The 22,277-nt window shown below is 42.8% G+C and overlaps 1 protein-coding gene across 8 annotated transcripts in view; it reads left to right on the top strand.

The window, feature by feature from the left end:
• LOC111079004 (metabotropic glutamate receptor 2) overlaps nt 1-22,277 on the top strand; it is a 44,273-nt gene that overhangs the window by 8,770 nt on the left and 13,226 nt on the right. For 2 of the 8 annotated variants that reach the window (XM_022373989.2, XM_041592082.1), the window contains exon 2: nt 19,622-20,865. The exons of 4 other annotated variants lie outside the window; for them this stretch is intronic. In XM_022373989.2, coding sequence (XP_022229681.2) covers nt 19,887-20,865 — 979 coding nt within the window. In that variant the 5' untranslated portion in view covers nt 19,622-19,886. Of the gene's footprint in view, nt 1-1,630; nt 1,717-18,855; nt 18,963-19,621; nt 20,866-22,277 lie in introns of those variants that run through there. 2 more of the 8 variants (XM_041592083.1, XM_041592085.1) reach the window with 2 other exon arrangements.

Raw genomic sequence — 22,277 nt, forward strand, 5'->3', positions numbered from 1 at the left:
TCGTGCTTTAATATCGAAACCTCTTTTTAACTTACGAGCTGCAGACCTTGTGCGTTCTGCCGTCGGAACTTATGCTAGTGCCGTTTTATGATGACCTTATCATTGACAGGAGCAGGGAGCAGGGGACAAGAAAACTAAAGTTTGTCGGATGCGTACATCGGTGTCTGCTTGTTGGATCCTGAGACTTGCAACATCTGCATCGTTCTTTCGTATCATTGCTTCAAAAGCAATTTTTCGAGAATTTGTTTATTTTGCGGCGGCCATAACTTGTTTGTCCAATGACTTTGCCAGATACGCTACACTAATTATGCAATTATTATTTTTTTTTTTTGCATTTCCATTCTCTACTCTCTGCTTTTCTTTCTGCGCGCTCACTTCGGCTTTTCTCTTATTTTTACGACTTTTTGACGGCTGGCGGAAACTTTTAATAACTGTGTGGGAGTTAAATTTTTTATTACGACCACAACAACTGGTACAAGTGGTCAGCGTTTTAATATTAATTGTATTTAGATAAGACTGAATGCCATTGGCGTCTGGCCGCAAGCTGGAGTTTAAAAGTTAATCAAAAGTACGGCAGGCACAAAAATGCAAATTCTTCCCAGAAGTTCACTTTTCGGATATCCATCGTTGCAAATAGCCAGCAAATGACTCATTTTTGATGGCAAATGGCAATCGAAAATGATTTGTTTCCCCGCGATTATATAGACAAGCCACATATTTATATACATATGTATAGCCGTCACGTGTATATACACATACATACGCATGTGCGTTAGAGTATGTCCCTGCATAAAAGTATGCCATAAAATATTTAGTGCTCAGTTGTGTGTTACACACAGAATAGCGGTGCAAATCCAAAAAAATAAATAAATAAATGTATGGAGCGCGGCGGTAGAAGAAGAACGAGGGCTAAGCATGCTCGAAACTGCCAAACAATATACAATGCCACAGCCAACAGAAGGCAGAAGGCAGAGTAGAGGACAGCCCATAATGATCTCTTTGTTACACATACGAATGCGCCTGTGTGTGCTTTAGGTGGGGGGGAGCAGAGCAAACAAGCAATCACACACGCACTCACACACACACACACACACAAGCATATTCCAAGAACAAGTGCAAATACACACACAAACACAACCAAAAATAGAGAACGAGAGAGAGGTAGGGCAGGAGAAGAGCATTTATTTTTGTTTGTCATGACTTTGCGCTTTTACCATGAGGACAACACACACGCCATTTTTTCGGGTCTTTGTCTCTCGGTTTTTGGCCCTGCCGTTTGCTGTTTGCATTTGTTAGCATACTTATTTTGGCTAGAGAGAACCGGAGGAACGGGGGGCATTATTATATAGGCGCTACAACAAAACAAAAATGGTCCTGCAGCAGCAGCGCTATTTGACAAATGTGTGTGCGTGTGTGTGCACGATCGCAAGAATTACTGTATGCATACGAAATGGGGAAAATGGGAAAATTGTGAAGGAAAAACAATATACATAGTTTTTCCTCTCTACGACATTTTATTTTATTTTTTTTCATTTTGTATTTTTTGTTGAGAAATTTTTAAAGGAAAATTGTGTGTTGTTTTTTTGAAGGGTAGAAGAAAAGCTTGCGAACTTCTCGTATAACAAAAATTATTTGCTGGCCATAAACACGTCTCCGTGATCCACACGAAGCCATTGGCCGGGCGGAGGGGTGAGGGTGAGGAGCTGGAGCTGAGGAGTAAGTGGCCAATGGATTTTTTCAATTTGTGTTACTTGCCAAAATGTTATGCAAGTCACGCGTCCACATCTACCACATTCACAAATATATATTAATACACACGAAAGTGTGTGCATATATGTATACGTATACATATTTATTTCTATGTGGCAATGGAGAGGCAACTGTAATTCACAATATCATGTGCTCAATGGGCTGTAAGCAGTTGCCATCAGAGTAGCAGGGAACGGAGGCAAGGCAGCCAGGCAGCCAGGCAGAAGGAGAGCTATAGCTGGTAGCTGTTAGCTGGTACTCTGCTGCTCTTTTGATTTATGCGACATTTCCACACATTTGCCTGCCAGCTTCGTTGCTTCGTCAGCCAGCTTGTTGTCCCAAATCCACCTCCCCCCAAGCTTTCATCATTTCCTTTTCCGGTTGTTTTTCTTCCTTGGCTATCAACATTTCTGCTTCTGTGTGCGTGTGTACTTGCAGTTGCAGCGATAGACAAGAGCCGCCTGGAAGTACTTGCTTCAGTCTTTAAGGGACACATTCTTTAAAAGCCATGTCCTTCACTGCTGCCAAAACTTTCAAGCAGTAAATGTTTTTATAAAGATTGCACAAATGCTTACTGAAAAAATATACAGGGAAACTGCAGTCACCTGCAGCAGTCTGCTTGCAGGCCATGCATAAATAATTAAAATCTTTTCTGGCACAGCTGCAACAAAGAACAAAGAAACACAACTCTTAATTTCCATTGGTTTCTGTTTTTGCCATCAGCACTTATTACTCTCTTTTTTCGCAACTTAGGTATTCAGGTAGGAGGTAGGAGCTCGGCAGGAGCCGAGCATAAGCAATTTGTTGACGCACCACAGGGCGTATGCGTAACGAAATCGAGTTGCCAAAGCAAAGCACAGCCATTTTTAAAAATATATCAAAACATTTCCGAAAAACTTTCCCATAAAACTCCAATAATACTAACTAGCCGATGCGGTGTTACGATAAGTGGGTGGTGAGCAGCTGTAAATAGATTCCCCTCCCACCCCTATGGCTCGCCATACATACATACACACGTACATATATGTATATATGAACATTTCAAGTGGCTTGGTAGGTTCCCCCCCCCTTTTGCTGTCTGAGTGCGGGAGCTGCGCTGCTCTCTGGCAGACCCAAAACACAGGTACGAACAATATTTACGCTGAAACTACAAGCATAAGCTGTGCTGTGTTGCAGCACCCTAAAAATAGAGCAGAAGCCATCCCTCTTTAGCAGAATAAAGGTGCAGAGACCCTTGAAAGGTGGCTCAGGTGGCCTGGGTGATCCAAGGAGGGGAAGAATTGAAATTTATATTTACGCAGCCCATAAATTGTTGGCTTTTCGGCTTGTTCTATGTATGTATTAGTGTTTATAGTACAAATATGTTTTCCTGCGTGAGGGTGTGTGTGTCTGTGACAAAGATGTGGCACACGGACTTGAGGCACGTCATGTTGGGATACTTTTTTTTTTTTTTTTTTGTTTCTTTTTGGCTAACCCACGCACGTCTGCCACCAATGAAGAAGTTTGGGGCCCGCCCCGAGAGTGTGCGTGTCTGTGGCAAGTAATCAAATTAAAAGTTGAAGCAAGAAACTGCTTTTAAAGGCATTACGCTGGCGTCAAGTCTTTAATGTTTAATGTGTGTGACGAGTAAGTGGGGAGGGGGAAGGGGGGATAGTTGGGGTCTTCATTAAGTGCAGCCAAAAGACGAAGCGAAATCTTAACAACTCGCAATTTTCTTTCAATTGACAGCGCTGTAAAGCATGTTACAGCAGCAGAAGGCACTATCCCCTCTACTCCTCCTCCTCCTCCTCCTCCTCCTCACCCTATGTTTGATGTACGAGTGAGAGAGTGTTCCGGACGAATGCGATGCTGACACGCAATCAGCAGGCAGTGGCAGCTGCCACAAACTCAGACACAGAAGAGACCACCCACAAATGCGAGACGAGACGCGGCACAGCCACTGAGATAATAACTTAATTACATTTTTGTGTGTGCCCCCGCCTCTCACGTTTGGCTTTATTTTTTGGCAATTATATTGCCCAACGATACACCTGGCCACCGTTACAGCAGACCCGAAACATGTGTATTATCAAACGAGAGTCATTAGGCCCCGGCCCCCACATCTAGACCCCATCTAGGACTCCATCCAGACCCCATACAAATGCCTCCATTCCTCTAGTTCTGGTCGCATGGATGGATACCTGAAAACCATGTTAGTTGCCATTTATCTCTTAGAATGTGGTGCGGTCTACACGTGTACACAGACACTATAGCAAAGCAAAGGCAGCAGCTGATGACAGGTGGCTGATGGCGCTGGGGGGATGGCTGCCAAAAAATAATTAAGCCACGTTATGCGCAAAGCATGAACATCCCAAAACTACGAGATAGACCAGAAGGAGAAGCAGCAGCAGCAACTGCTAAATATGGTAGCGTGACACCGATAGAGAGAACGTTAGTAAAATGATTCTGAATGAGCGCCCCACTCAAGAAGCGCTTTCTGCCTGGCCCTCGGCTAGAACACTTTAATTGGCCCTCAACAGCCATGTGTAGGGCGTCTGCTGCTTGCCTTGCACTTTCGTCCGACGCCATTAGCCGCCACAGTTAACTGAATGTTGGCCTGGCTGACACACACACTTCCTACGCCTTTTATCACATTCTTTTTGGCACACACTGTGTAGCTCTTGTCGAGAACATCTCTCTGTCCCTGTCTGCGTGTGGTTGACTGCCAAAACGGCATTTACGCTCGTGTTCCCCTCTCTGTGTGTGTGTGTGTGTAAATGGCTGATTATTATGCATATTTAGATACGTCTGCGCCGGCGCCTAATTGAATATGTATGTGGTTTTGGGCTCTGACGAGCGCGTCAAGTGCGGCTGAGTTGTAAATTAATTGGCAGCTCTCAAAGGCAGCTCCGCAACTCTTTTCGCCAACCACAAAGCCATCTGTATCAACCGAATAAAAGCTTAGAAGACAACCGAAAACGGAAGTGTATTTTAGCTAAGGATAACCGAACATTGGTTGCCATTGACAGTTGCAGCATTCCATGGTGCATCAGGCAGGGAAATGTACGGTGGCGATGGTGGGGCAGACACAACTCATGCGGAGAATTTGAAAAATTCAATTTACAGAATTCTCATTCGTTTAGGAGCTCGTGCTGCATGCCGCATACTGCAAGTGATGGGCAAAGACAAGCAAATGCAATCAGTGAGCTGTGCATGAAATATCCAAAGAGAAATATTTTTTTTTGAAAAATTTTGGCTGATCTGCCTTGAGAAGGATAGGATCGGTAGAAGACGGGTCGATTAATATTCTTCAATCTGCTGCAAATTAAATGCAAGTTGATGGTTCAATTAGACAAAGCAAAGTCGATTACGATTTCGATTCAAAGCAAAACAAAATCACATTGAAAGCTCTGGGATTAGGGACAAAAGGCAGTTTCCTCCTCACAGTTGCTTTGACTCCTTATTTTGAGGCCTAATTAGAGCGATCAGAGAGGCCCATCGAAGCGAGAGCTCGAGCTCGAGCTCCTTTTACTCTGTGCTTACTTTAACGGACTGCGATTTAATTAAAAGTGAATTCATGCTTGGTCTGGGACTCTGCGGAGCCTGCTGCTGTTGCTGCTGCGACCTTGTCGCCTCTGTGACTCCGCATGGAAAGCCGCCTCTGGCAACCGACATTGACAGCCGTGCGGCGTATTTAAGCCATAAAGTACAATTTGGGGACATGGACTCAGACACGGACATGGATACAGGCACGGAAGGAACAACAACAACAACAACAACAGCAGTAGCAGCAGGAGCAGCACAAAAACAGGCAACAGTCAGAAAGTACGGAAGGAAACGTGCGACACATTTGACCCTTTTTCCTAGCCCCTCTCCCACTTGCCACAATCAAAATTTACGCACAGCCTGGACGCACATGCAGCTGTTGCCCTTGATTTTCCCACTGGCATCCCACCCATCTTCTCTGCTCTCTGTCTCTCTCTCTCTCTCTCTTTGTATATAGTATATATATTTCCTCCTTTTATTGGTTTCGTATTAAAATGGGCTGTCAAATGACTTGAAAACTGCTGCCGCTTTGCATTTTTGTTTCGTGTTTTTTTCTTTGTTTTGTTGTTTTACATTCCGGAAATCGTTTTCAAAGTTCTATCGCCGGCAGATGTCCGTACCGTAGGTTTCACAATATTGGGGACAGTGTAATTGCCAAATAATGCTACCAAGTGGAAATATATCATTGAATTTTGCTGCTTCACTCGAATTTCCGTAAGAGATTGTCCTTACATTTGGTCATTGTTTCATTTGATTGTGTATGATCTCAAATGATCGCCATCCACTGCATAGCTCTCTTTTACTTGCAGTCTTTTTTTTTTGTGTATATATCTTAATAGGAAAATGTTTGAAAAATACCTTGGAAGTTCTTTTAGAAAAGCTCCTTTGGAATGTTTTCTCTTCGTAATCTCCCCGCTTTGTTTGTTTTGTCCCTTTTTCGGTAACAATTTTATGTGCTTAAGGAATTTTGACACAATTTTGACAATGATATCGAAAATTGCGAACCCTTTTTCGCTCGGTCTGTCCTTTGAACCCAGCACGGAGGAGTCACAAGTTCCCGAGTCAGCATCAGCAGTTGTCGAGGTGAAAGGGTCTCTGTCTCCATCTTACTTCGTCCCCCTGCCAGCCTGCCAATTATAAATTTTCCGGGCATAAACTGTGCTTATTATTACCCCGAACACAACACAACCCTCCGCTTACGGCTTTTGTCTAACGAGTTTTAATGTTCGGGTGTTCCGGGGGGCGGGGCCATTAGCGCCTACAGAATAGCAACTATTTGCAGCTGCTGTATGCGTAAAATGCGTCAAACATCATGAAACGAAACCAGAGTTTTCCACAGCTCTTTCCATTTTGTCTGTTTGTTGGTTCGCCCAGCACTTTTACTTTCCCTGCTATCTGCCATATCGTAAAAATAGAAATAAAAATATTTATGCAGCTCTTCTCTTCGGCAACGTTTTTGGGAGATTTTTTTATGACCCCGCGCTGCGTGCTATTAAAAGCAGACAAAAAAGAGCGAAGCATATTTCGAAAATTGGCCACCGAGCGTGAGGAGTAAGCAGGCTCAAGGTCGAGCATAGATTTGGACACGCGGCATGGGGCATGGGCCATGGGGCACGCGGAACGGGGACCGGGACCTTTTTATTAATTCCAATACATTGAATCCCCTCCATAGACAAGGAGCGTGTTTTAGCACGGAAAACCGATTAGCCTTAAGGCTGGGCCCTGAGTAAACCTTAAAGTCTTTAAAAGGCTTACAAAGTTGGCCAGCAGCATGGCTAATAAATATTACATTTAATACCAACTGCTGGTGCGGGTTAACGGGAGTAGAGATGCCAAATGCTTCAGATGCTGGGCGACAAGATGCCGCTCTGCTCCTCTCCGTGGACATTTTTATTTATGAGCTGGCAAATTATGCGCCATCAACGCGACAAAGCGACAACAAGGACAGCCGGGACAATTAGAAGCTCGATTGCTGTGTCGGTACCCATCCTGCTGGTCATCCCCTTCAATTCTACAGCAAAGGACGTCCTGAATTCCCCGTCAGATATGGCTCAGCAAATAATTTAGCATAGCTTATAAAGCGTCTCTGGCCGGGGCATGATGGCATTGTCTGGAGGAAGATGGCATTTATTGAGTAAGAGTGTCCTTTAAAGTGACACAGAACTATTTTTTGTTGCAATGGCAAACATTTTATTAAATTGTATGGCAAATTCAATTTTGTTGATTGATTTATGGCTGCTTCTAGGCCAGAGTCCAAAATCATTTTCACACTCACCAGCTGCCACAGCTGTTTTCACATGAAATAATTTAATGGCTATTTTCCCACACAAACTTTCAGTGACCCCATCCCCTTCTAAGCTGCCACTGTTTGCCACCGAAAAAAAACCCTTTTACGATGCACTAAATCCACACACCCTCAAAGTTCTGTTCGAGAACAATGCGCGGGCTTGTCATAAAAGTTGCAAAATCAAAATAGCATTTCCCCGACAGCATCAAAATGGCATTTCACATCACTCGCCGCTGCAACATGCTGTCAGCTCTTGGTCGGAACAACCGCAAAAAGCGTGAACATGAGCATCCATGAGCATGAGGCTTGGCATGGGCATGGGCATGGGCATGGGAATGTATGTGTACTGTTAACTCATTAAAAGCTGACAAAAAAGAGCTATATGGAGTGACAGCTGGAGGCGTGTCGAGACGAGGCGAGGCGAGGCGAGTGTTGCTTATGCGTAACACTGTTGCCGCTTTTATTGGATATGCTTCACGGCTTCAGCCGCGTTCGTGATGTCAAATCAAAAGCGTTTTAGCTGCTTTCTAAAGATAAGCACAGCTCCAAGTTCCACCCACATGCTCTCACATATGGTTCTTATGTTGTTAGGTAACTGAGGAGCGGCGACTCGTTGACATCCCGACTGTTTGTCATAATAATAAAAATGCCAATTTGTTTTATGGGCGACAAGTTAAGCTTTCGTACTCCCCATTCCTTAGCTTTCCTTTCCCTGCGATGACTTTGATGTTGATTTTTTTTCTTCTATATTTTGATGTTGCTGCCCCAGAGAGCGTCTTCTGCTTTTCGCCAGTCAACTTTGCAAACAAAAGAAACACGTGCCGCTGCTTCATATCCTCCCTTTGGACGGTCAATGGGTCACCTAACGTGGATCGATTTCCATGGTAGCTTCAATTATTTAAAGTAGAAACTCATGCATCAACTACTTCGGACCATTTAAAGTCCGAAACTAGCTTTCCTAAATATTTAAATTCAATACATTTTCAAGCAGGCAGACCGATGAGGCCATCCAAACGAGTACTTTGAATCAATTCCGAAAATAAAAACCTGAATGGAATCTGTCCATCAAATGGCAGTACAAAGGACTTGCCTCGGGCTGTACAGAAGAGAAACATAGGGCCATATGAAACTCTGTGAGTGTCCCACTCTCTAGCCATAAATCAAAATTTTCCATGCCATCACAGACCACAAATATGTTGCCTCTCGCCTTGATTTATGGCTCCACACACAAAAATTCAAGAAATGGTGAAATATTTTAGTTTACTTTTGCTTTACTTTAAATTCTTGCAATCGCCCACCTATGATTTAAAGATTTTAAATATTAGCCCATCTTACGGTTTGGGCTTTAGGCGCCAGAAATTCCACTTAAATAAAAATTAAGTAACGACCCTTTTAGACAACAATTCTTAAAAGAGGTTTGCTTAAGCTCTTTCTGAAAAATAAGCTTTTTCTCTTGGCTTTTTGACAGTTGCTCTTCCGAAAACATTTTTGGATTTTGCGCTTTTTGTGTTTTTTCCTTTTTTAATTTTTGATGCCTGTTTTATTGTTTCTTTGTTTTTTACATATTTCATTAGCTAAAAATTGTAAATATTGGACAAGCATGAAAGTTTTTGTGGACAATGTACATGTACATAAATTGACGCTTTTCTTTCATTATTTTTGGCTTTTCTATTTTGTTCTTTGTTGTTTTGTCAATCTCTTTTTGTTTTTCTTTGGGTTTTCGCTGGCACTCAATTTGAATTATTGATTGGCGAACGTTGCCCTGCGCCTGCTTGTGCCCTTGTGCCTTCCCCGTGCCGCCCACGTTGACTACTGGAAAATGTCTAAATTTATGTGTCAGTCATCAGACCGCGCCACGCCTACCTCAGCGGCACCTCCGACCTGCACCTACACTAAATGTATGCTTTACAGAAAAAAATGGCTTTTCAGCCAATTTGTTTATTCATCGTTTTTTTTTTTTTGTGTTGGAAATTTTTGCCAAATATTGTTTTCCCCGAAAGTCTTTGTCTTTTGAGCCGCTTCTGTTGCTGCTGCTGCTGCTGTTGCTGTATTTGGCTTCCGGCTGTTATCAGCCATCGACACTCGGGATACACTCATTTGGGGAACGTTGTCTGTTGTTGGTTGTTGGTTGTCTCCAGCTCTACTCCATGGGTGCGGCGATAATGTAATTTGGGTGCCGGGAAATATTTTCAACGCTTTTCTGTTTGAACTTCAACTGCTGCTTGCCCCATGGTTGCCTGTAGGGCATGCCACGCCTCCACTTCCCAGGGGTGTTGACTTTATTGAACCACTTTTTTCATTCCGAACCTGATTGACTCGTTGCCTGTTGTTTCTCCTGCTTCTGCTTCTTCTTCTACTTCCTGCCGCACGTTCGCTTGCCGCAAAATTTGCTTTAGTGTTGGCTTTAGACACTTAAACTCAGCCACAGCCCCCATCCACTTCGTCCTTTAGCATATCAGTCAATTTTGAATGTCAATAAAATGGAAATTTTATAATTTTACTCCGCTCGCACCGGCAGTGGCAGAGAATTTTCATTCTCGAACCACTTGGCGGCCGCACTCCAGCGGCGCCTTCAGCTTAATGAGATTTTATTTATTGACTGTTGATAGCAGGCGGGTTTCAGGCTTCAGATTGCACGTTCCAAGGGGGCAAATGGCTAAGGGGAATGGGAGTGTTTGCCAGGTCTAGAGCTTGCTCCTGCCAGAATCTGGGACTTAATGGCTGCTTTAGTGCCTGATATTTGGAGAATAAAAGTTTATCTTCCACTGATATACCCATTAGATTGGGTAATCTGACGCTGCTGCTTTTATATCTTTGACTTTAATTAGGGTAAATCTTCCCCATAAATGTCTAATGTATTTCTGCTTTTATTGCACAAATATCCCTTCAAGATATGTCTTTAATATTAAAGATTAAAGGACTATTCTCTTTTCTCTGATGTTTTCTTCTGCTCTCTTACAGTTTCCTGCGTTTTCTTATGCCATAACATTTTGTGTTTGCTTTCAAAAAATTACTCATACGTCACATAAGCTATTCCATTCATCTAGAAAACTCCCATGCTCTCGCTCTCTCTCTCTCTCTCCAATAAAATTCTATTCGAAACCTGCATGAAATGTGAGTTTTCGTGACAACCAACACTTTTCCATCTTCAGTTTGATAGATTGATATTTATTCGTCTGCCTTTTTGATTTTATTTCATATCCTCTGTGCCTGGCTTCCCCCTTCTGTGTAAATGTTATGCGAAAATTTATCTTCTATTCGGCAGACCATGGAACCACAATTGGACAGACAGAGAAAGCGAAATATAGAGAGAGAAATCGAAGTATAGATAGAGAAGAGACTGTATTGAAAGAAAAGTTCCATAATAATCATACGCACGAGCCGTCACTTTGATGCTGGAAGTTTTTTTCCATTTCTGCCATAATTTAAATATTATTTCGACGACTGGCAGCAACATTTGCAGTTTTGTGTTTGCCAAAGTCTGGATTCTGGGTGGCTTCACGCAGAAGTTTACTTTTGCCATTGACACTGGTTGTTATTTAAATGGTTTCCCCGTTTATGGCGGGCTTTTGGATTTCATTTTCAGTGAGCGGGAAGCAGAAATGCCAAGTGGCACATACCACACATACTCGTATGCACTGTATGATCCTACCCCCTCTCTCACACTCTCTTGAGTACTTTTTTACATTTATAATATAACTTTTAATGACAGCCCACGAATGCGCAAATGAGTTTTAATTAAAAAGCTGAAAAAAGAAATGAAGAAAATAAAATGCAAACATCGGTGTTGTTGCACTTCAGCCTTTTTCATACGCACTTTAACATTTAAAGCAGCTTAAGTTAAATGGATTCTCTCGAACCTGTCGGCGCAACAATGTTTAATTGAGACCCTATTTAATCAGGTTATTTTAATTATTAATGAAAATCCACGCAACCGAAACAAATTACAGATGCAACGCTACATTTGTCAGGTAAAATTCATCCCTATTCACGCTTGGCAGATGATGGGATCGGAAATTGTTTAACTAAGAAAAATATAGCTAAACTCTTTAACAAGAAATCAAAGAAGCAGTTTTCTCTTGAATATGATAGTTCTACTGTAGAGTCTCAAAGTTTTCATTTGATTTTTTTCCATTTACAAACACCCCTAAATTGCATGTCCATGAAAAGGCAGAGAAATGTATTTAACCATTGCGCTACTTATTTTTTGTTTGCCACAAAGCAGCTTTCGTCGATATTTTGTGGCATTCAAATTGTATGGCAGTGCTTCAACTGCATTTCCTTCTGCTTTTGGCACTCTCCATTAGCTCGGTGTCCTGCTGGTGGGTTTTCTTCGGTAAATGGTTACCAATGGTTCATTGGGTAAGAAGTTATCTCCTGTTGCCACAGCTCTAAAGTTTTTTAGTTTCTCGGTTTGCCAAAAATTAAACTCATTTGCTGAATGGCTGCTGAGTTGCTTCACTCTCCTGGGAATGGGAATCCTTAAGCGGCGTCTTTAAATTCACTTTGCGGTATCCTTGACGATGAAAACTAATTTCACCAAAAGTCCACATAATGATGAGGTTTAGCGAAAGTTTGAACGGCACGCATCAAAAATTAGTGAAATGAACTTTAAATGCCGAAGTTTTTGCGATGGGAAATTGCTTTTTCCGAGCAGAGCCAGACTTTTGGCCATTTGGCAGCAGCTCAATTGTCGGAAATTTTATGAGTGGGAAAAACAAAGGAACGGAAAAAGCGCGGATGCTTGAAACAAATATTCAGGCATTTGTCCCGAGATTACATTTTACAGCCGTAACATCAAAAAGTTACGCATATGTAGACGTACGAAAGCCTGGCCGTAAATGTAAATGTAAAGTTAAATTTTATTTTTACACAAAATATAATAAAAAATGCATTGACTGCTCGCTCAAGTGTCTTGGTCTTGTCACTTGACTTGTATTCGTCTTCAGATCCAGAAAATTCGGTTAAAAAAAACTCCGCCCAGAGCTCTAATTATTTACGAGTCGACACGAGGGCGGTAAAAATTTAAATTATGTGAATATACATACATATGAAACATAAAAAATAAATACAACATTTACGGGTGTGAATTTAATATGCAGTTAGAACATAACTTCTCCAGGATGCTCTGCAACGTGTTTGGACATTCTCCGGCGCCAACACTTTGCACCTAATTCCATGGGGCTTCCTGTCGCCCTTTCGACCTGTAGGCGCACCTGAGTGGCCACGTGTTGCCATTCACACACCGTGCAGATGGCTGTCCAGGCGGAAAGTGCCCTTCAAATATTCATGCCAGTCGGTGGACATGTACGGACGGACCTGGCATAATGCACCCAAGTGGCTGGCATCGGCTTTTGGGAAAGCCCATTTGCTGTTTGTGCCGCACTCACAGCATACGCTGCAGTAAGTACACACAATGGCAGTGTGGCAGAAAGGCAGAGAGGCAGAGAAGCATGATGCTTTGACTGTTACACTAGGGGTATTATTTTCCCATCGAAGGACGGGAACTCCATGTGTACGATTGAGTACATCAGTGATTACTTTTTTTTTGATTATTTTCAGATACATTTTTCGGACACACAGCAATTACTTGGTCTTAACAGGCCCCACATATTCCACCAACTATTTTTTTGCCAAAAAGCCAACACACAAACCCACTAACGGCTTTGGCTTTGGCTGTGTGGTGGGAAAAACTTGGCTCGACTCGTGTATAAGCCACTATGAACACCATTTTGCAACAGTTTTTGCAACACTTTTCAATTTGCATTCCGTGCAACTTTTCTGCGGCACCGCCCAAACATTTTCTTCCCTCTGCTGCTGCATGCCCAGGGCCGTTAAATTTCAAATTTGTTATGTGATTTATGTGCAGACGTTCGAGATTGGAGATCGGAGTGCATGTTGGGTTTAATTAACGCTGCACACTGCCATCGTCAGTATGGAATGTTTGTAATTTCCGCCAAACGGAAACGGAGGGCGCCTCCGACGGAGCATAGAGAGCAGCAGCAGCAGCAGCAATAGCAGCAACAGTGCCATAAATAGCGAGTTTCCCTGCGGGGTATCTGTCCAGCTGTCCTACTGTCCTGTGCTGCTGCTGCTGCTGCTGTTACTTTGCATGCTGTCCATTTCATTTGGCCAAGTTCATAAAAATGTCATAAAATGCCGGCGGCATTCAGAGAGTGGAATAGTAACAAGCAGAAAGCAATTGTGTTTTGATTCGTTGTCAGCATTTCTATTTCTATTTATACTTTTATTTTATTCTTTTGCTGTCAGTGGTGGTACATACATACATATGTACATATGTACATATCCAATGTGCAGCACATCCTTCTGTCTGTTTGTTTCTCAAAGTGCATACAACAATTTTCAAAAGTAAAACATTCGCTTAAATATTCTCATAGAATACTTAAAATATTCGTAGTTTTGTTGAATATTTGCAAGGGTTTTTCAGTCGTGTGTGTCTGTATCTCTAGTCAATGTATGTCAATTCGGCAGAGTGCAAAGCCAAACTTGGGTGCCCTGCCCCCTTCTTCAAATAGCTGCCACTTCTGGCCGTTTACTGATATTTGTGTAAAAAAAACCACTTACACTATCCCCTTGTGCTCGCTGGCAAGTGGCAGGTAAATATGAAATCGATTATATACAATTTGTGCAAACTGTTTGTGCCCCTTCAGTACAGCGCCAGCTCCTGCTGCTGTTGTCAAACAGATTTGTGACTGTCAATAGCCAGGATCATGATTTACAGGTGCATCTTGGCTCTGACTCATGCAATAATTCAAATACCAAATAGCCAGCCAACAAGCAACCTTTATCGAATCATACACACATATGTACATACATACATACATACATATATGCATGCATGAGTGAGGGATTAGAATACTTTATGTGATTCCCCCAATAAACGCTTAGGAATCTCATTGCCCTTCCCCCTGCACACTCTATGCTCGGTTTATGCTGACAGAATGAAAACAAACCAATAAAATGCCAGCATTGTAAATAACAGCAATAACGCCAATAGCCATTTTGGGGAAATATTCCATTAAGAGTGGACGCCATCAAAGGGCCGAACGGAATTCAATTAGCCAAATAACCAAATACCAGCATACACATCGAATTTTATAGTAAAACCCAAAAGAGTGTCCATGCAGAATGGGGGCATACTCGTGGGCCACTGCTCCCTCCACGACCCCCGGCCATGGCATCAATAATTCAACTCTCATATGCAGCCCACGGCTTTCGACCTGTGCCAAGGGTGCGGTCAACGCCACCTATAGACCCTTGGAGTCCACGGTCTGACTAGAACACGCTGTACCCCCAGGTACGGGGATTATTGTATGCGTAGCTTGAACTTTTCCTGGATAAATGGAGCCGCGACATGCCAGGTAGTCAGTGGAGATGGAGGCGGAGGGCGGCGGCTCACACAAAAGTTAATTATGAAACATTTTACTGCCCAGTTTTTGCTTACTTAGTGGGAACAAAGTCTGCTTAATGCGTTTATGTGGCATGCAAAACTTAATTACACCTGAAAGCAGCAAGATATTGTATCTTCCGCGGACACATTCAATTAACATTCTGTCGGTTAATTTCATCGCTTGATGGACTCTCGAGTGCTTGACCAGGCGGCACTCAATGGAAATCGATGGACCTCGAACGCATCACATTCTTGTGGCGCTTGGCTCTTCTCGAGCGCACACACTCTCTTCATTGAACATGCTTTGTGCTAGAACACTGGACTACATGGCATTTGATTGAGCTGGAGGTTCGCCTGCAGATGTCATGTGAAAGAAAACAGTTTGCTGCTAAATTGCTACATGGCATCGCCTGTCGATTTCCTGTCATTGCTTTTGCTTTAACCATTCTTCTTTACTTTCTTTCATTTCCGTTTTGGCGCCTTTTGGCGCCCCTCTTTTCACGCTTGCCACTCATCTTGTGTGTGGCACGATAATTGCATTGTTTATATGACTCTTCCGATGCCCCTAACTGATCCTTTTATTACAATTAAATTGCACTTTTCCAATCGCTGCACTTTAAAAAAAAACCACTATTTCCGATTTGGTTTCTGGTTATTCGTTAAGCGGCGGCTTTTTTGAGTGTGAATTGAATGATTTAACAAACGTAAACAATGGCACAATGTTCACACTTAATTAAGCTTCAATTGAAACGCTGCTGTTATCCATTGGCAATTAATTGACGTATTTATGGTATTACGTTGCATTAACCGAGCCTTTAATTTGCAAATAAGGTTCTTCCTCCTCCTGTCACTGTCATTTCCATTAAGGTACGCAAATACATAAAGCCAGCAAATAACAATAAAACCCACAAAATTATTGATACGAGGGCATAGGGCATAGAAATTGCCTTGCAATGGTGAAGAAGGAGCGGCCGTAGCCGGAAGCTTCACGTGTCTTTGGACCGTTGACTCTGCTCGCTCCGGCAGACAGCTGAACGAAGTAAATATGAGTGGGCCTGCCCTGGATATGCCACGGGGCAACTAATATTAAAATAAATATAGAAAAACTTTTTCCCAAAAACTTCTATGCCCAAATACTTTAAGGCAAACTTTATTAGCCACCAAATACCTGAGATTTCGCCCCCGTACAAAAATAGGCAGAAAGCCTTCGAGTCTCAGTGCCTAAGACCCGACGAAGCACTAAACAAAGGGAATCCTATGGCCTGAGAGTTGGGTTGCCTCTGCCTGCCGCCTACATTAGAGAAATGTAATTGATTTCATGTGTTTGACGGGCTCGGCCCCTTAGGGACCTCGTGCCGAAGAGCTGGCCCAATAATAATCCCATCCTAAGGCACGCAGACAAACAAACCCCGTAATACAGACAGAAGAGCAGACACATCAGAGCATGGCGAAGCCGAGAAAAACCCATTCAAATTGCTCGAGTTGATTGCCATGTGAGGGGAATACCAAAATGCGAACTGAACAAGTTATGCTGCGCCTATGCTCGCAGTTATACTCGTAGTTGATTTAGCCTTTGGGCCGTCATAAATATGAGTTCCTGCAGATCCAGAGACGCATACATACTCGTATCTTATTGCCTGTATGTACACATCTGCGCGATAATCAAATTAAAAATGGATTCTCGCACAACTGTCAAAATTTCTAGGCAGCAGATGGGGCGCCAGCTCTTAGACTTCACGTGGAATTTGAAAGCTACTGATTACCTGCGGGGTGGCTGTCAGCTCTCTGTGTTTCTGTCATGTCAACGAAATTTATCACACACACACACAAACACACATCTGTAGGTGACACCATTTGCATGTACACATGTACTACACTCCTCCTCTGCCCATTTATTCATATTTTCGTGTAGCATTTTTTTTTTTGGGCAACCCCCAGAATGCTCTGGTATTAATTCTGTTTTTTTTTTTGCTGCCAGCAAATTGAAGGCGACGCATAATCTGGGAGTGTCGAGACATTAGCTCCAGCCAAAACGCTAAGGCTGATGCCCTCTGAATGCGGACTACATGCCACATACAGTGGCAGTCAGATGATTGAATGTTATTTGATGTGAATTTTTCCAAATTTTTTTTATTGTTTGTGGCTGGAATTTATGTAAATGTCACACGCTGGCTTGTCGCCGCAAACTTTGCATTTGTCAGGAAAAATCTCTTTAAATGGAATGTGAAATGCGAGAAATGGAAGAACGAATTGCTCCAGAAATGTACTGTCACTTCCATACAAACACTGAATAATAATTAAAAGGCGAAATGTATGTGTCTGAGGCAAACCACTCAACATATTTTCTGCTGTTTTTACTCAAGCATTTCTTTTTGAGGAATTATATACATGGAAACACAATTCGTGAATGCTCTTGAAAGGTAAAATAAAAAATAAAAATAATTACCCCTGCCCGTGTTCGCCCGTATGTATCCTGCAACTTAATGCCACGGTCGTTGATTTCCTCTGAACTTCCATCGAAAATGAATGCATAAAGAAGCCTGTAGAGCCTCTTTGTTTATTTTGTTTTCACACAGTTAAGAGTATTTTAATATACTTATGCGGAATTCCCAGTAAGTGACCTTCTGTGTATCCGTATCGTATCCGTATCCAGAGGACACTCTGTGATATTGCCAATTTTATATGACTGTAAATCTCATCGATGGAAATCAATTTGCGCAACGTTGCAGCGGAAGCTGAAAAGAGAAAAAAAAAAGAAGCAAACAAATTGATATATTCTGTAGTCGGAATTTCAGCCGCTATTAAAGCCATTTCAGCCCGGACAATATTTCAATGTCTGGGCCCAAAACAAAACCAACAAAAAAGTGTAAAAGTGGAAAATTCAAATCAGCGAAAAAAGAACAGGCAAAGCGAACAAAATGCTCAATCAAATCAAAGTCGCCCCCTCAACAGAAAATGCAAAATAAGACAATGACAAAGCGGAATCAAAAGGAATGAGATTGGAGGGGTAGGGTGGGGTAGGGTAGGGTAGGGCGTGGATGGGATACAAGGCGATGTTCGGTAACAAGCAACAACAGTAGAGTCCAATAAAAACACATTGAGGCAAGTGTCAGTGACAGACTTCGTTATGCAAAAGATGTACACAAATACAGTGGGAGCTTGTTGACCGAAATAAGAAAATGTAAATGCTCTTAAAATTGAACCAATTCCACGAATATTGCCTTGATAATTAGAAGGCTAATCGATATATAGAAAATTTAGATTTTTCCAAAAGAATTGTGGTTCTCCCTCTTTTATTTATTTTTTATGATTTTCGATCATATATCAAAGGTTTTCCATGCTCTATTTAACGCTTGGCTCTAATAAGGCTCTGATCCACTTATGTAGTTAACCAAACAAACAGCTTGACTTTATTGTAATACCCAAATCAGGACGAGATGTCGAGAGAGAGAGAGAGAGATAGACAGAAGCAGAGAGAATCACTGACAGAGCCTGACGTGAAATGTAATCAAAATAAATAACGAGCGTGTAAGCAGCCTCCGGTGTCTATTAAGCGCAATGAAAAGGGAGAGAGCCATTTGTTTAACGCAATCTCATTATTAGATGTGTCCCATCCCCTCAACCCTCACCGCCCACCTGCCACAGCCTCAGGCCACAATGCTGCTGCAAGCCCTGTATGTAACGGGACCTCAATTTACCTTTTGGCCTCGTCGCTGCTGCTGCTGCTTTTGGTGTTGCTGTTGATACTGCTGCTAGTGGATAATGCCGCTGATTACGCTGATTACAAGTAATTCTGTAAACTTGAACTGCAGGCCATGTCTAAAGTGGCGTTAACGCGTTTGTTGATTACTTCGCGGCGCTTCAGAGCGGTTCGGGAGGGTTATGACAGGGATACAAAAGCAGCCCCACTGGGGCGGAAGACAGGCCGACAAGCTCATTACGGCGCCAACAATTTGATTAATTACGTATTTGCACGGTCCCCACTTTACGGTAATTTACTTATCCCCCCTCCCTGCACCCATTCCATTTCTCCTTTAATGCAAAGGATTTCTTGCAGTTCTTTTTACGTTTCAGCCGCTGGCGGCGCTCCTTGCGGTGGTTGGCATATAAAATTTTATGCAAATTTAATTTACCTCAGGGCAACCATTTTTTTGGGCAAATGCCCAGGGGCCACGCCCACTGCTACCCTTAATCATGGCGGGGGCGCGTAGCTTGACAGTTTTAAGCCCATGGACCCTTTAGGGTCCGTTCATTGGTTCTATGGCTTATTTTTTTTGGCATTCAAATTTTTATTCTGACAGCGACACAATTTTTGCAGAATATTAATGAATACCTAAATTGAAAATGGTCAAATTATGCATTACATTCGAAAAATCAGCTTATGAATATTGTAATTACTATGAAATTCAGTGATAATTATTTGCTGTGGCATTAAAAAAAGTCAGAAAGTGTACACAAATATCAGTAATTAATGTTTCATACGAGTATATAAATAATTAAATAAACATCCCAAAAATAGTCAGTATACGAATGTTGAAAATAAATCCAAAATAAATGATTTTGTGCGGAAAAATCACGATGGTTGAACAACAATTGTATCAATTGAAAACGCTGAAAAATATATATATCCTCTTAATTCCCATATGCAGCTATTCAAAATGCTAAAGCGTAAAAAATATCTATAAAATGTGAGAGACCAGAGCAACCAAAAACAACAACAACAACAATATCAAAATGTGTGCCACATATCAGGGGGAGGAACAGCAGCAATCCAACTGTGAGCAATAAAGGAAAATTTATAAACCGAAATCCATGCATATCAAAATAAAGTCAGTGCACAAAAAATAATATACAAAAATATAAAGAGAGAAAGAGAGAGTGAGCGAGAGATTGAAAACAAAAGCTAATGCCAACATGAGAGTGGATTGCAGCAGCAAATGGCTCGTACAAATTTCTGTTGTGCTTTTCGTGGTGGTGCTTTCCGCGCGGCATCCCCTGCGGGCCGAGAGTGAGGTGATTGGCGACATTGTGGAGCAGCAGCAGCAGGAGGAGACGATGCAGGCGACACCGAGAAGCAGAGTGCGACGCCATCATCAGCATCAACATCATTCGTATCCGCACCAGCAACAGCAACATCATCATCATCATCATCATCATCAGTGTCAACACCCACACCAACAGAATCATGGCAGCAAACACAATCGGAAACACAGCAGACAGAGTCACTACAAGACCCTGGAATTAGAGCAGCAACAACAGCAGTTGGGCAAACACTGGCAACAGTGGCGGCAGCGGCAGCTGCAGTGGAGCAGCAGTCACCTGCAAGCACCGGATTATGTGAATGATGAGGCACCATCTTCGGACACGTCACAGTCAGAGACGAGAAATCAGCTTCTTGACGACGACCAGCTCTATGATCAATTCGATGTGGATGAGTACCAGCGCTATGCGAACATTGAAATGGCAGCTCCACGCTCTGGACGTCATCGTGGCCGCCATCTGCCGCTCAAAAACAGCAAGAACTTGCAATTGCCCATAATGACGGTGGACGGGAGTGGCAAGTATATGCGCTCCCTGCCAGATTCTGTGAGCTTCCTGAACGATCGTCTGCACGCTATCCTGCCGCAGCGGCACTGGCCCGTGAAGCGGGAGGCCCTGATCGAGGGGGATCTGATACTCGGTGGCCTGATGATGGTCCATTCGCGCGAGGACAGCATCACCTGCGGCCCGATTATGCCCCAGGGTGGCATTCAGGCGCTCGAGGCCATGCTCTTTACCATCGACAGCATCAACAAGGCGCAGCTGCTGCCGAATATCACATTGGGGGCACATCTCCTGGACGACTGCGATAAGGACTCGTATGGCCTGGAGATGGCTGTGGATTTTATCAAAGGTAAGCAGCACCAGCAGCAAATTGCAACGGGCGGGAGGACACATGCGAAATTCGCTTCACGGAAATTTATATGCAAATTGCTCTCTGTATGTTTGTGTGCTTTCTCCCATTGTGTGTGGCTCTGACATTGGGGTTTTTATGCTGATTTTATTGTTTGCATTTTCATTTGCAGTTTTTCCTTCTGTTTCAGTCGCAGTTTCAGTTGCACTGCGGTTAATGTGGCTTAAAATGCTAAATTTCTGTTGCATATTTACTCAACAACTCAGGCAACTGGTTAACCCAATGAAATGGTGTATTTTTCTCAAATTTATTATGCAATTTCAGAAATATTTCATTCATTGCCAATTGGAATACTTGGAGGATTTCCCCAACTTTCCATCTCTCATCCATCATTTCATATCAATCAATTTGCAGCTGTCTGGGTCTGGCTTCCACGTTACTTAAGCTAGCGTCAAGGATTTTATTAATAAACTAAATTAATAAATAAATTATGTGGCGCTTCACTCAGCGGGAAGCGGCTGATGAAACGAAACGAGGCTCTTGCTAACTAAATATGCATAATTCCCCAAAGACAAAACGGCTCTCGGCTTATTGGGTTCTGTGACACAAACCAGTGCGACAGAGATGGAGAGAGTCAGATAGAACGCCAGACAGAGAGAGAGAGAGAGAGAATGAACAGAATGTGTATTCAAGTGCGTCAGAGAGTAGCAAAGGAAGATGGTGTATAAAGTGCCGCTTATTACTTTTATCGGCGGTTCAAACAAAGAGGCGCGAAGCAACATAAACACATCCACACGCCGACAATCACGCATACACACACACACACGTATACTCCAACACCCACACACGCACACTCAACGATCCATAATCAATTGAGCACAGAAGAGAGAGCACATGGCCAAAGAAGCGTCCGCATCCTTGTCTTCGTCCTGGAACACTTTCTAATCTCCATAATTTCATTATTTATTTGCGCGGCAAGGATTTATTTGAGCGACGTGCCACACTGCCTCTCTCTCTCTCTCATTCTCAGTCCCTCACGCTCTCTGCCATCTCTGTCTGCTGTTGTGTGTGACGTATGAAAAATATAATTTTCCAAGTCACTGAATTATATTGACAGGATTAGGCAGCCCGTAAACTATAAGAGCATCTCCCCCTCGCCCACTCTCTCTCACTCTCTTCTACTCGTTTTTGTCTGTCCGTGTGCCCTACATTGTTCTTTTCGCCCACACCCGCACAGGCACTGAACGAGTATTCTGGTTAATAATAATCTAGTTAGGCATCGAGTGAGTTCCACAGACCCACAGAGTTAATTAATTTGTAGTTAAGAGCTGGCAGCAGCAGACGGTACTTCTCGCACTTGTGGGCGTGCCACTACGCCCCCTAAAGTGTGGTCAGTGGGACACATAAATATA

This window comes from Drosophila obscura, unplaced genomic scaffold (assembly GCF_018151105.1).
Source record: "Drosophila obscura isolate BZ-5 IFL unplaced genomic scaffold, ASM1815110v1 contig_17, whole genome shotgun sequence".
Classification (NCBI taxonomy): domain Eukaryota; kingdom Metazoa; phylum Arthropoda; class Insecta; order Diptera; family Drosophilidae; genus Drosophila; species Drosophila obscura.